At 38.2% G+C, this 13,232-nt stretch overlaps 1 protein-coding gene across 7 annotated transcripts in view; it reads right to left on the bottom strand.

The window, feature by feature from the left end:
* Dscam3 (Down syndrome cell adhesion molecule 3) overlaps window positions 1-13,232 on the bottom strand; it is a 296,098-nt gene that overhangs the window by 110,764 nt on the left and 172,102 nt on the right. For all 7 annotated transcript variants that reach the window (XM_067763262.1, XM_067763261.1, XM_067763263.1 and 4 more), the window contains exons 8-9: window positions 12,284-12,401; window positions 6,885-7,108 (exon numbers count right to left, since the gene is read on the bottom strand). In XM_067763262.1, coding sequence (XP_067619363.1) covers window positions 6,885-7,108; window positions 12,284-12,401 — 342 coding nt within the window. The remainder of the gene's footprint in view (window positions 1-6,884; window positions 7,109-12,283; window positions 12,402-13,232) is intronic.

Here is a 13,232-nt window from a genome sequence, read left to right as displayed (position 1 = left end):
TTCAATTATATGTACCGGGTACCTCAATACAAGTATATATATGTACTGGTGTACTTGCATTTGAAATGTAGAATTACTACTATTTTACGCAGCTACATTTACGCGTTGTTATTATATTATATAACTTTTTTACTAAACTCCATATGTGTATTGATCATAAATTGTTTGCTTATTTGCGTGTACCAAATATAAGCACGGTTTTTGAAATAATGCTTTTGTAGCACAAAAGCAAACCATGATTGTGATAAACAATGGATAACAATCATTCGGCGCCGCTTCAAACAAATAAGCCTTAGCCTACAGTGTTTCTCCACAGAACACCGTTTTGCGTAGCCGTAATGTTTACTTAGTAACGAAAATTTTATAAATTTGTCTGGATTGTATGTGGTCGGGACTTTGAGTTCTTCTTGATTTTGCTTAGTCGGAATATTGTCTTGTCGGGATTTCGCTATGACGAGTTTTTGCTGTCTGGATTGTGCCTCATCGGGATTTTTGAAAATTGCTGCGGGTATGAATTAACAGAATTCTGAACGTCGGGGCTATGGCGTTCACCCATTCATACATTAAGCAACCACAACAAATATCTTAAAGCTTACAAAAAGTGAACTAATTTTATTTCATTCTTTAAGTTGACATTTCAAACTAAGCTAAGTCAATCACGCAGGGGTGCATTCAAATAAAATAATTACATTTAGTACTTCGATTATTTAACTAATTCTATTCTTTGTATTTTTGTATCGATAATTTTAGATAATTCAATGACTCATATATTTATTTATTATAACAGTAATAGAGTGCTCCGTCTACCACACCGATTGTCCTGGACCTAAGTCCCATGTATGGTGACATCAAACAATTATAAAAACGTTTTTCCAAGATTGGTCTCTTCTCAGCAGTGGTTTCGTGGACAACTCTTCGAGTGTATTTCAGCCATAAAAATCTTCTTAGTGAAAGTGCAAAACATGAAGGTCCTGTGCTGCCAATATGTAGGAAAAATTAAATAGGTGTACGTCCCAAGTCGAAAGAAAAGCTCGGCCTAAATATGCTTGGAGGTAAATCATTGCAAATATAAAATCCAAAATCCATACAATAACCTAAATAGAATTAACCTAAATAAAATTGTCAACAGAAGTGCCGTAAGCTCAATGACATTAGAGGTCATGTGGTTACCTAAGAAATATGTAAACATATACAGCAGCGAACAGGAAAATAGCAGCGGCATTTGTTTTTTAATTTCATCTATTAAAATCTTTTGGTTTTACTTACAATGTTTTAATAAAGCACTTCTATGAATTTTGTAATTAAAACCGTGCAAACAAATCTCAGGAAAGTTTCCAAGAAAAATTTCAATAATTCTGGAAAACTTCATGAAAATTACCAAATTTTTGTTCGGAGTTGCTTGAATTAATTTTTTTTTTTTTATATGAAGTTTTGCGGCCCAATCAATTTTAATCGAACTAGTCATCCATGAGGTTTTATATCATAAGGCCGGAAAAAAGCAGTTAACATCTTTCAACTAAAAATCAGCCGACTTTCATTCTTTAATAACGTTTTGATTTAACGAATACAATAGAAATTAATGTTGTTAACACAAACGTCTGCAAACTTTGGTTTACATTTTAGAAATTTTATCCAGGGTCCTTGTAAAATTTTAATTATATAGATGCACCGAGGATTATACGATTTTCGCCCATGAGTTACGCAATGACATCCACTTAAATTGCTTATGATTTCAAGGGCGGCATCCATGGCCGAATTGTCACTCCCTAACGTTTCAAGGTGTTTCTCTGTTGTAGCTAGGCAGCATAGCGGGACAAAAACATCCGTTTTAAAGTCTTCGGAACTACACCTAGAGCTTCTAGGAAAGTGACGTCGACGAAGGTATGAGTTCGAAGTCGCAGTCTATAGCTTCTGTGCTGGCATATGGTGTGAGGGCAGGAAGCGTGGTAGCGACTGGTGGTCGGGATTGCTACTGTTCGCACATCGGGAATTGTAGCTCTTAAACACAGCCGAAAAAACTGAAGTCGCCATGTGCCACGAGAGTCCTGAGTATTAGACCATTAATAGTGTAACAAATTTACTTGCAAATCCTCTTATTTGCAACCCTCTGCTAAGTTCGAATCACTAAACTGTTGAATAAATAACTCCAATATGTAAGAATGCAAAATGGCCTTTATTAAATTACTTCACAATAACACTCAAACTGTGCAACGAATAGCTTGCTTAAAAACCAAACTGATTGATAGCTCAAATGAAACTCTACTATTGCCCGCCAGATTGCGTGCTTAATCAATAACTGCTTGATAGCTCAACTCAAACTGAATTCCAGCGCCTCTACATTTGTTGCCTTTTATACTCTCTGATTTCAACGTTCGCATCTTCTAGGCGCTTCCAGAATCTACTAGTCCATCAGCTCTCAAACTTCTCAGCTGTAACTACAATTGAACGATTTATAGCTTCTCTCATTGCATACTTTCAGGAGTGTCTCAGATATATGCATGTGTTTATGCATTGATTCTCCGCTGCTCGTATACGTACATGGTACATATGTATAGACGTAATTATTGTTTCGTTTATGTAGATACATAATGATTGATCTATGGATGTGAATTCACGTCACTGTTTAGCATCGGCTTAGAGATGGCAGCACTCCTTAGTTTTGCTAATATTCGTAACAATAGCAACCGTAAGTCGCCTTTGTGCGTGACCGCCAAGGAGCCACAAATGATTTAAAGAAATTGTGTTTGCGACGATTATTAGAAGTTAACCTCAGGAGAAACTACGCTTTGCACCAGATATACAGACTAAAGTGTGACTATTTTATGTATCTCCATTTCTCTTCAGCAGACGCAGCAGTACCAATTCCAAAGACCGGGGTTAGGTTCGAAGACGCTCTGGAGTAAGTGAACGAGGGACAATCCCTCCGCAAGGAGCTACTCCTGAAAATTTTTGAACGGTATGCGAGACTTTTGGGGCAAAAACCTAGGATCTTTCCAAAAAGGCCAAAGCGTTAATTTCCTTAAATACATACAAACAAAATCTTTCCTAAGTATTTTTTTTTAAATAGAAAAATCAAGAAAAGTAAGAACACCGGCGTATGCCGGTATATAATAGAGCGTACGCCGTCACCGCCGATAAAGTGATCAGCGCAAACCTCTACCTTATACTATTTCACGTTTTACCTCAATCCCAATCAGCATTTCAGTGCTATTGCGATTAAAAATATTTAATTGAACGTTTTAATTTAACACTAGAGGTGAGGAAATGAAACGATAATGGAAGTAACTTGAAACAGTCCAAAAATTATCTCGAACACAATCACGAAGTGGTGTTTTGATGCTTGAGAACAATCTCGAAATTACTCAAAAATATTAATAACTCCAGAACGACTCCAAATAGTGATTAAAGCAAACCACAAAATGTTCCGGGAACAGTGCAGAAATAATTCGTAGGTACTCCTGAAATTGGTCTAAGGAAATCCCAAATATTTACCGAAAACAATCGGGAGATGATCCCGAACTGATCTGTAGAAAGTGGCGATTGGATTAGGAAATAGTCCCAATATGAATATGATATTCTGAATATAACGGAGATAACCCCGAATTTAATCCGTAAATAATCCGGAAAAAGCCCAAAAATCATTCTTCAATGTCAAGAAATCACCCCAAAAATATTACAGAAGTTGTATCAAAATGATCCCAAAAAAGTCCGGTATTTCTTTTCAACGGTTCCGAACATTTCGAGGTGATGTGAAGATATTTCCGAAATCACCCGAAACACAGGAAACAGGCCCTTCAAATTGCCGGAAAGCAATCCCATACCTGTCTCGAATACAATCGTGAAATAGTTCGTAAGAACTGCCAACTCTACTATGAAGTAAACCCAATATGATCAACACACAGGTTTGAAACCATCTCGAAAATACCTCAAAATGAAGCCCCGAAATGATTCTGAAATATTTCAAAAAGATACATAGATAGTCCCGAAGAGCCTGGAGAAATGTATAGGTGGTTTTCATTCGTAAAGCAGGAAAACTTAACCACTCGGAAGCCAAAGACTACAGACCTATATGCCTCTCCTCCTTTGTCCTTAAAACACTGGAGAGACTTATCGGTCTACATGTTAGAAGCAGTGGCAATCTCTGGCAGATGGATGCAGCTCAGCACGCATACCAAAAGGGCAAATCAGTTGAAAGTGCCCTCCATGAGACAGTCGGTGCCATCGAGAACTCACTGAACTGCAAGGAGTACACGCTAGCAGCTTTAAGTCGACATTGAGGGTGCTTTCAACAACGTGCAGACGGAGGCCATCTGCAAGGATCTTACACGATATGGCACCTAAAGCTCTATAGTTGCATGAATCGATTCTAAGCTTAGGTGTAGGGTTGTCAACGCAACTTTAGGGACTGGTTCTATTGGCAAAATGACCACCAGAGGCACCCCCAAGGCGCTTTCAACAACGTGCAGACGGAGGCCATCTGCAAGAATCTTACACAATATGGAACCCAAAGCTCTATAGTTGCGTGGATCGATTCTATGCTTAGGTGTAGGGTTGTCAACGCGACTTTAGGGACTGGTTCTATTAGCAAAATGACCACAAGAGGCACCCCCCCCCCGGCGGAGTGCTTTCGCCTCTTCTCGGGATACTGGTGGTCAACGAAATTCTTGAGGTCTGTAGGAGAAAAGGAAGAAAGGTATTTGCGTACGCCGATGACTTAGTGATTCTGATCAAAGTAAAATTCTTGCCAACTATCAGCGAACTCATGGAATCGGCACTTTGCGACATTTCACGAAGGGCAGGGCAAAATGGGCTGGGGGTAAACCCAACAAAATCTGAACTTGTCCTGTTCACGACAAAGACAAAGATACCCTCCCTTAACTTACCGAGGCTAAACGGCACAAGCCTAAACATATCTTCGGAAGCGAAATATACTGGAATTATACTCGATTCCAAATTAAGTGGAGAAGGAACGTTGAGTTGAGATCAATGAAACCTCTAGCAGCATACTACGCCTGCAACAGCGCTATTGGGCGTAACTGGGGACTGGCATCACATGTCATTCAGGGCATGTACAGCACAGTAATTCGACCGATACTTACATATGGAACTCTCGTCTGGTGGAAGGCGCTAGAGAAAAAGAGTAATCAACAGAGAATCGGGAAGATACAAAGGCTGGCATGCCTGGGAATGTCAGGCGCCGTGAGTACCTTAGGAAGCGCTAAATGTAATCTTTCACTTGACGCCTCTACAAGTCTTCATGCATTGATTAGCCGCTAGAGGAGCTCTACGACTAAGAGAATCCAATATGTGGAAAACAGCTAAGCACGGACACGCGACGATTCTAGACGATATGACGAAGGGGCAATCAAACGGAATAAAAATCGACCTAACATCCAAACCAGGCCACATCACAGGGGTTTTGGACTTCCAGGTTCAGAGCATACGATATCCTTCTAGGGAGGAATGGTAAGTAGGCCTAGGCCACGGGAGGGGCGTCACAATATAAACCGACGGCTCTAAAATGGAAAAGGGAACTGGAGCTGGGATGTACTCAACACATCTACAGTTAAGCCAATCATTCCGACTTCCTGACACATGCAGTGTATTCCAAGCCGAGGTCTATGCTGTAGATATAGCGGCAAAGCTGCTCCAAGATAGTGCGGTCTCCACCACTGACGTAACTATCTTTGTTGACAGCCAAGCCGTCTTAAGGGCATTAGAGTCCAACATTATAAAATCGGACATCGTGCGGAGGTGTAGAGCCTCTCTGCCTTCTATAAGTCATCTCAATATCTCCCTTTGCTGGGTCCCAGGGCACAGCGCCGTTAAAGGGAATGAACTCGCGGATGAGATGGCTAGGAAAGGTTCCGACTTAGACATAAGTGAGGAGGACAGCGCCGTCCGACCGCCGCTGAGTTATCTTCAAGGAGAATCGACGAATATGAGAACAGGGCAACGGACTTGCTATGGACCAATAGGGTTGACTGCGAAGTCGCAAGGTCCTTATGGCCATGCTTGGATAGGAAAGGCTTCAGCTTCCTTCTCAAACTGAACAAATCTGCGGTGAGGGTACTTACTGGTGTCATCACAGGTCATTGTGCTATCGCACCAATACTCCGACGGTGGCGAATACCAACAAGCTTCCTCTGCAGAAGCTGTCAAGATGAGGAGGAACGGGAGTCAATCTATCACTTTCTCTGGCGATGTCCGTCGCTTCTTCTTGGGTTCATCAGGGAAAGCAAGTGGTTCGTTGAGGACCACTAGGAGGTAATGGGGCTAACTGAATTTTTCGCCACCCTGTACTTACTGATGGCACTCACAATGGACAAAAACATGTCCGAGTGGAAGTGTAGGTAACACTCACGCACGCCCTCTTAACCTAACCTAACCTAGTCCCGAAATTATTCGAAATTAGCTCCGAAATGAGCTTTTAATAGTCCCAAAATTATCCCCCCAAAATAGTCATGCATTTTTCTCGAAATTATCTCAAAAGCAGTCCAGTAAATCTTTCGAAATAATCCCGAATAGCTCAGAAACTAATCCGTAAATAGTTTGGAATGATCTAGAGATATTTCTGAAATGATCTACAGATAGTTGCTGGTTTGGCAGGAGGTATTCCCACATTTCCGAAATTGCATAGACCTTAATCTATATCAGCCTCATACGAATTATTATAGTTTGGGTCAAAAAGGCTTAGACTTAGCGAATTACTAAGGGAGTTATTTCATGCTTCAATTACTTCATTCAAAACTCTACAGGCTTGAAATCTCAAAATTTGTGCATAGTTCCCTATTTAAAGTTTACCCATCTTGAGGTATGTATTTATGTAAAAAGTTTTCAAAAATTGTTCATATTATTCTAAAAAAACATTCTCAGTCACTTACTTTTCACGGCCGGTGCTAAGTGCGCTGTTACCCTGCAGAGGCATGCCATTATGCAGCCATTCAATGCCATCGATCGCCGAACCCGTCGTTGAACAATTGAAAATTGCTGCTCCACCTGAATTTACAATTTGCACCTGTGGCAAAATATGCACCGACACATATGAATTTACCAGGAGGCGAATTTCGACACGTTGTTCACCGAATTGATTTGCTGCCTGGCAGACCTGAAAGAAATTGCAAAATATAAATTTATTCAAAAGTATTACCGTTGTGTAGACAAATAAGTTTGAAGGGGGAATGTTCAGTACAACTTCATCTTTTCAAATTGACAATTACAAAGTTATCTGGAAGGTGGCGTTAATGGCATTCATAACTCGATTACAACCATTGATCTGTGGTTATATAAAACTTATATATTTGCGAAATTCGCCCGAAATAAAGTGAACTGTAAGAAAAGATGCAAGCAAATATAATCGCTTATTACCAGAGTCCAAGCGAACCTTCGGCTTCGCCAAAAACTACGGTCGCGTTTTCTTTTTATTAACACGCTTACACAAGCTTCACTTATATGTTTGTATGTATGTATCTCTCTTTTGTATCAACTTATAACAAAAATGTTCCGTTTACGTGCCGGTACCCGTCTTTTCAAGTGGTGTGAAAATATTTGCGTGAAATTAGTTGGTTTTTAATTAAAGAACGTGCTTTTTTTTTCAAAAGTTTAATTCATTTTACTTGTGGTACTTTTTTTACATTATACTTAGTTCGGACGAACCCTTTTGCCCATTATCTGTCGGTGCTTTTTGGAACTTCCATATTACAAATTCGAGAAGTAACTCAGACTTTCCTAGCTTATAATCTTTTCTATGAAATTTGATCATACAAACCATTGACTCAATAGTGAAGCTTGCTGGCTCCGGTTTTTTAAACAATACTATTTGGTGCCCAGTTTTAAAGAAACTCGTGCGAACAATTAAGATCCGTCAAAAATTAGTACTTCTTTATTAATTTTTGAGTGACGAAGAGATAAACAGAATGTGGGAGCAAGCCAATATAGGCGACAAAGTTTTACGCGAAGTGTCTTGACTTAACAAAACGAGGCTAAAGTGGTATCAGTGAGCTCGGTGAAGGAGCGGCAACTAGTGAGTCCAAACTCAAAAATGAAATGGCAAATGGCACGAATCAGAGAGGGAGTAAAAGCCTTATTACACCAAAACGCATGCACGCACATGGTACATCCAACCGCGCGCGTCAAGCTAGTTCGCTATAAAGAAAAACGCCTGTAGCGATACCTTGGTCGGTGTGAACAGGAAAACGCTTTCAGCGGAAAAAGAAGCGTTATCGGCTGAAGGCGACAAACCTGTGTTTAGCGCTACTACGCCTGTATTCTCCGGGACTATAAAAGGCATAAAGAAACAGTATCCGCCTATTAAAATGTGCAGTTTTTTAGAAATGGATCTGATTGATGGCATAGTCAGAATTATGCAGAACGAACTACACTCCATCCTTAGAGTTGTTCCAAACTTTTGTGAGCAAGGTATCAACGCACGGTTTCAGGTCGTACATGGAGCGTTGATCCTACCCTAGCTAAGAATCATTTTGTAACTGAATATTAGAAAATGTGTACAGTAAATCTTGCTTCTTAAAAACAAACAAAGCAAAAACGCAAAGCAAATATTCCGAAGCAATAAGCAGCAGAGAGATATTTTGAAATTGGTAGTGAATATAGGGGTCGGTTTGGGATACACCGACGGAGCAAAGAGATGCTTACGGAGATGTTTCTGTGCACATACAAATATAAGAGAAAGTTTTATATAGAGACGAAGTAGTTAAGTATGTATATAATAAAAATATATACTACAGAACGGACACGCAGTGGTAACTTTAAGCCAATTAACGATGCAAATCTTCCATCGAAAATAGTCGCAAATTATTCTGAAAAAGTTCCTTAGTAGCCAGAGAAAGTTTTGGTTCTGCAAAATTGTTCTAAAAAGGCCGAAAACGGTCACGAAATAGTCCACAGATTTTGCTCAAAACAATTCTAAAATTATCCCGAAAACTAAAGCACCAAGGACTTCCGAAATGTCTCAAAACGAACGAAAAATAGTCCGAAGATCATATTTCAAATATTTCGGAAATTTCTGTGGAAATTATTTTCAGCCAACATCAACTTAAAAATATTTATGAAAACTATTTCGAAAGATACCAGAAAACAATGCCGATATATTCCCGAAATGATATCGAAACAACAACCAAGCACTTCCGAAAAAGTCTCGAATCAGTGTCAAGACCGTCATTGAGACTATTCCGAAGAGACTATAAAACTTATAGCAAAAAAGTCGCGAAGAGAGTCCTGAAATAATTCCGAATGGATTTCGAAAACAACCACGAAAACAAATCCCAAAAAGCCCTAAACATGCTCACAATGAACCTGAAAAAGCCTTCCAAGAACATTTCTAAAACAGTTCCAAAACGCTTCGCTACTGATTCAAAAAAGTACATAAAACATTGCCGAGATACTCCCGAGATTGCTTGATAACAGCTTCTGACCACTTGCGAAAGTCTTCAAAGAGTCGCGAAATATTGAAATTTATCCGAAAAACACGCGAATGGATCTCGAAAACAATCTGAAAGTGTTTTGAAAAGCCACAAAATGTTGACGAAATAGTTTTGAGATCATCCTAATCATCCTAAGATCTTTGAAACAACGAAATGTTTAAGAAATTATTTCAGAATCGTTCAAAAAGCAGTGCCATGATAGTTCCGAAATTGTTCTGAAAACCACCAATAGGAGCACTTCCGAGTCGATAGGATCCCGAATTTGTCCCAAGATCGTCTTTAGAACAGTTTTGAAAAAAAAAAGGTTTTGAAACAACAAACTGAACAATTAGAAGGTGAAATAATGACGAAATAGTCCGAAGAATATGTTAAAAATAGTTCCGACTTGGTTTTGAAAATCAAGGTACCAAGTAGATCTCCAAAACAACCTGCCGAAATATCTCCTAAGCGATAACCAAACAAAACCCGAATCTATCCAGAAGCAGGTTGAAATCCAATGTTTTTCAAAAATGACAAAGAAACTGATGAGAAGTGATTCCGAAATATCCCCGAAAAGGCTTTGAAAATAGCAAATTTTTCTTAGATAGTTCTGAAATGATAATACAATAGTCAAGAAATAATCGTGATATGAAAAATATTAAGAAAACAGCTTGGCCCAACGGTTAGCAAAACAACATCACTGCCAGATTTACAGTAACTAAAAAAACCTTAGTACCCTTCTGCTTAGCTAAAACTTGGTTAACTTAACTTGTCCTTTTATTGTTTAATATAATTCCAATTATACCGCAAACAAACAAGAAAGGCTAAGTTCGGTGTAACCGAACATTACATACTCAGCTGAGGGTTTAGCTGCGTCGGTTTCGTAGGGTTACGTAGATGGTTTACAAGTGGTTTTTATTTCCATAACACTTACGTTTGTGAAATATCGACCAAATTGTAGACCAAGAGTGACGTATTTTGGAACGATATGCATATCAAGTGAAAAATGTTAATGAGTATTTTAAAAGGGAGTGGACCTTAGTTCTATAGGTGGACGCCTTTTCGAGATATCGCCATAAAGGTGGACTAGCGGTGAATCTATAATGTATAAGGTATTAAAGAGGGTTTTAAAAGGAGTGTCTCTTAGTTGTATATGTGAAGGCGTTTTCGAGATATCGACCTCTAATTTATTTATATATGTAATACCACTAACAGTATTCCTGCCCAGATTTCAAGGGCTTTTCATTTCGCCCTGCAGAACTTTTTTAATTTTCTTCTACTTAATATGGTAGGTGTCAGAACCATTTTATAAAGTTTTTTCTAAAGTTATATTTCGCGTCAATAAAACAATCCAATTACCTTACCATATTTCATCCCTGTTTTCGTATTTGGTATAGAATTATGACATTTTTTCATTTTTCGTAATTTTCGATATCGAAATAGTGGACGTGGTCATAGTCGGATCCCGCCCATTTTTAATAACAAGGTAAAGTGAGTTCAGGTAAGTACGTGAATTAAATCTATTAAAGATATATCGATTTTTGCTCAAGTTATAATGTTAACGACCGAGCGGAAGGACAGACGGTCGGCTGTGTATAAAAACTGGACGTGGCTTTAATCGATTTCTCACATTGTCATAGAAGCAATGCCCTTACCAAATTTCACAAGGATGTGTAAATTTTTGTTCGACTTATGGCATTAAAAGTATCCTAGACAAATTAAATGAAAATGGGCGGAGCCACACCCATTTTGAAACTTTCTTTTATTTTTGTATTTTGTTGCACCAATCATTACTGGAGTTGGATGTTGACATAATTTACTTATATACTGTAAAGATATTAAATTTTTTTTTAAATTGGGCGTGTTCGTAATCCGATTTTGCTTATTTGTATTAAGAACACATATAGTAATAGGGGTAACGTTCGTGCCAAATTTCATCATGATATCTTCGGCGACTGCCAAATTACAGCTTGCCAACTTTTAAACTACCTTCTTTCAAAAGTGGGCGGTGCCACGCCCATTGTCCAAAATTTTACCTACCTACCAAGCTTCATCGCTTAATCCCTCTTTGGTAATGAATTATCGCACTTTTTCGGTTTTCGAAATTTACGATATCGAAAAAGTGGGCGTGGTTATAGTCCGATTTCGTTCATTTTAAATAGCTAACTGAGGTGAGTGCCCAGGAACTTACATACAAAATTTCATTAAGATACCTCAAAATTTACTCAAGTTATCGTGTTAACGGACAGACGGGCATGGCTAAATGAACTTCTTTTTCGCCTAGATCATTTTGATATATAAAAGATTATGTCTACCTCGATTAGTTTATGCCATTACAGGGTACCGTTATGCGAGCAAAATTAATATACTCTGTGAGCTCTGTTCAGCTGAGTATAAAAATACTCCGTTAGGGCTCTATACGTCTTATGTAGCTCTAGCGTCTTATCATATATATTATTTCTAATTGCTGTTTTTATATACGGGTCCCTTTTTCGCTGTTATTTGGAATCCAAATCTATAAATAAAGTTTTGGTTGTAAAGACGGAGATTCGGGCTATTAGCGAGCTTTGGGCAATTTTGGTCGTAGAGCTTTTGTTTAGCTATATTTTATTAAAATAATTTGTTAATAATAAACGATTGTGAGCACACAAAGAAATCTATTTGTACTATGACACTATTGTGAATATTTGCACTGCATTACCGGCAGTTGCTATCATACGCTAGATGACAGCGCAAGCTGTAAATTTTAATTGATTGATAGAACACCTGATTTTTGTTGATATTTGATAAGAGACTTTTACACTCAGCCCATTTCTCTCTCAGTCTCTTATACATAAGTCAAAAGCATTATTACGCCCACTTACCCATTTGCCAGCATCACGTTCGTCAGCATTTTTGATGAGTAAAAGCGTGCGTGACAATATCACACGCTGTGAAGATGGAATTGGATATAGTGCAGATGAATCTGAAACTCGATACCACCTAAAAGCATAGAGAAGCATATAAAATGGAGTTAGCAAAATGGCAGATAAATAAAATGAGAAAAAAGAAAACTGAGAAAATATATGTGAATACATGGAAACAACAGAAAATATATATATATATATTACTTGGTATATTTATGTGGATGTATTTGCGGAAGCAAAAAATGCAGAAAATAACAACAAATACCTACATTATCCTGTACGTGCGTGCAAGCACCTGTGTGGCCTTGGTATGTCCTACCAAATACAACTTTTTATGTATATATGTATGTTTCTGTGTGTGTGCGTGTGTAAGCATGACAATGAATTATTTGCTACATTGTCAGCTCAACAGTTGCTCGACGGCATGGAGCATGTACAACAACAACAATGTACTATGCATATTATCTTCTACGTACAATTCTAGAGCGCAACTCCCGTGAGCAAATCATTTAACCAAGTTAATATGCGTTTATCTGTCTGGCTCTGCGTGCGAGACTATGAATATGTACATATGTATGTGTGTATGTTGGTGTGAATGTTCAAAAAGTGTTTTATATCGTTCACATTTTATAGTGATTTATTAAAATATATACACAGCTCACAATAAATGTGCAAGTAAATTATATTTTATTATGTACTAGCCTTTACCCGCGGCCCCGTCCGCAAGGAGAAAATAAAATATATGTGCTATTCACGTTAGCATGCTTATCAAGTTGTCTGTTTAAAAATTTTTTCTGTCAATGTATTTTATTTTTTAATACAGTAAAAAAAAAGAACTAACTGAGCTGATGGGCACGCTTACATGAATAGTACAATACACTTTTTTAGAATTAAAAAAAATACATTT

The sequence above is a fragment of the Eurosta solidaginis genome, chromosome 1 (genome assembly GCF_040869045.1).
Source record: "Eurosta solidaginis isolate ZX-2024a chromosome 1, ASM4086904v1, whole genome shotgun sequence".
NCBI classification, from domain to species: domain Eukaryota; kingdom Metazoa; phylum Arthropoda; class Insecta; order Diptera; family Tephritidae; genus Eurosta; species Eurosta solidaginis.
This window is presented reverse-complemented; position numbering and strand designations above follow the sequence as displayed.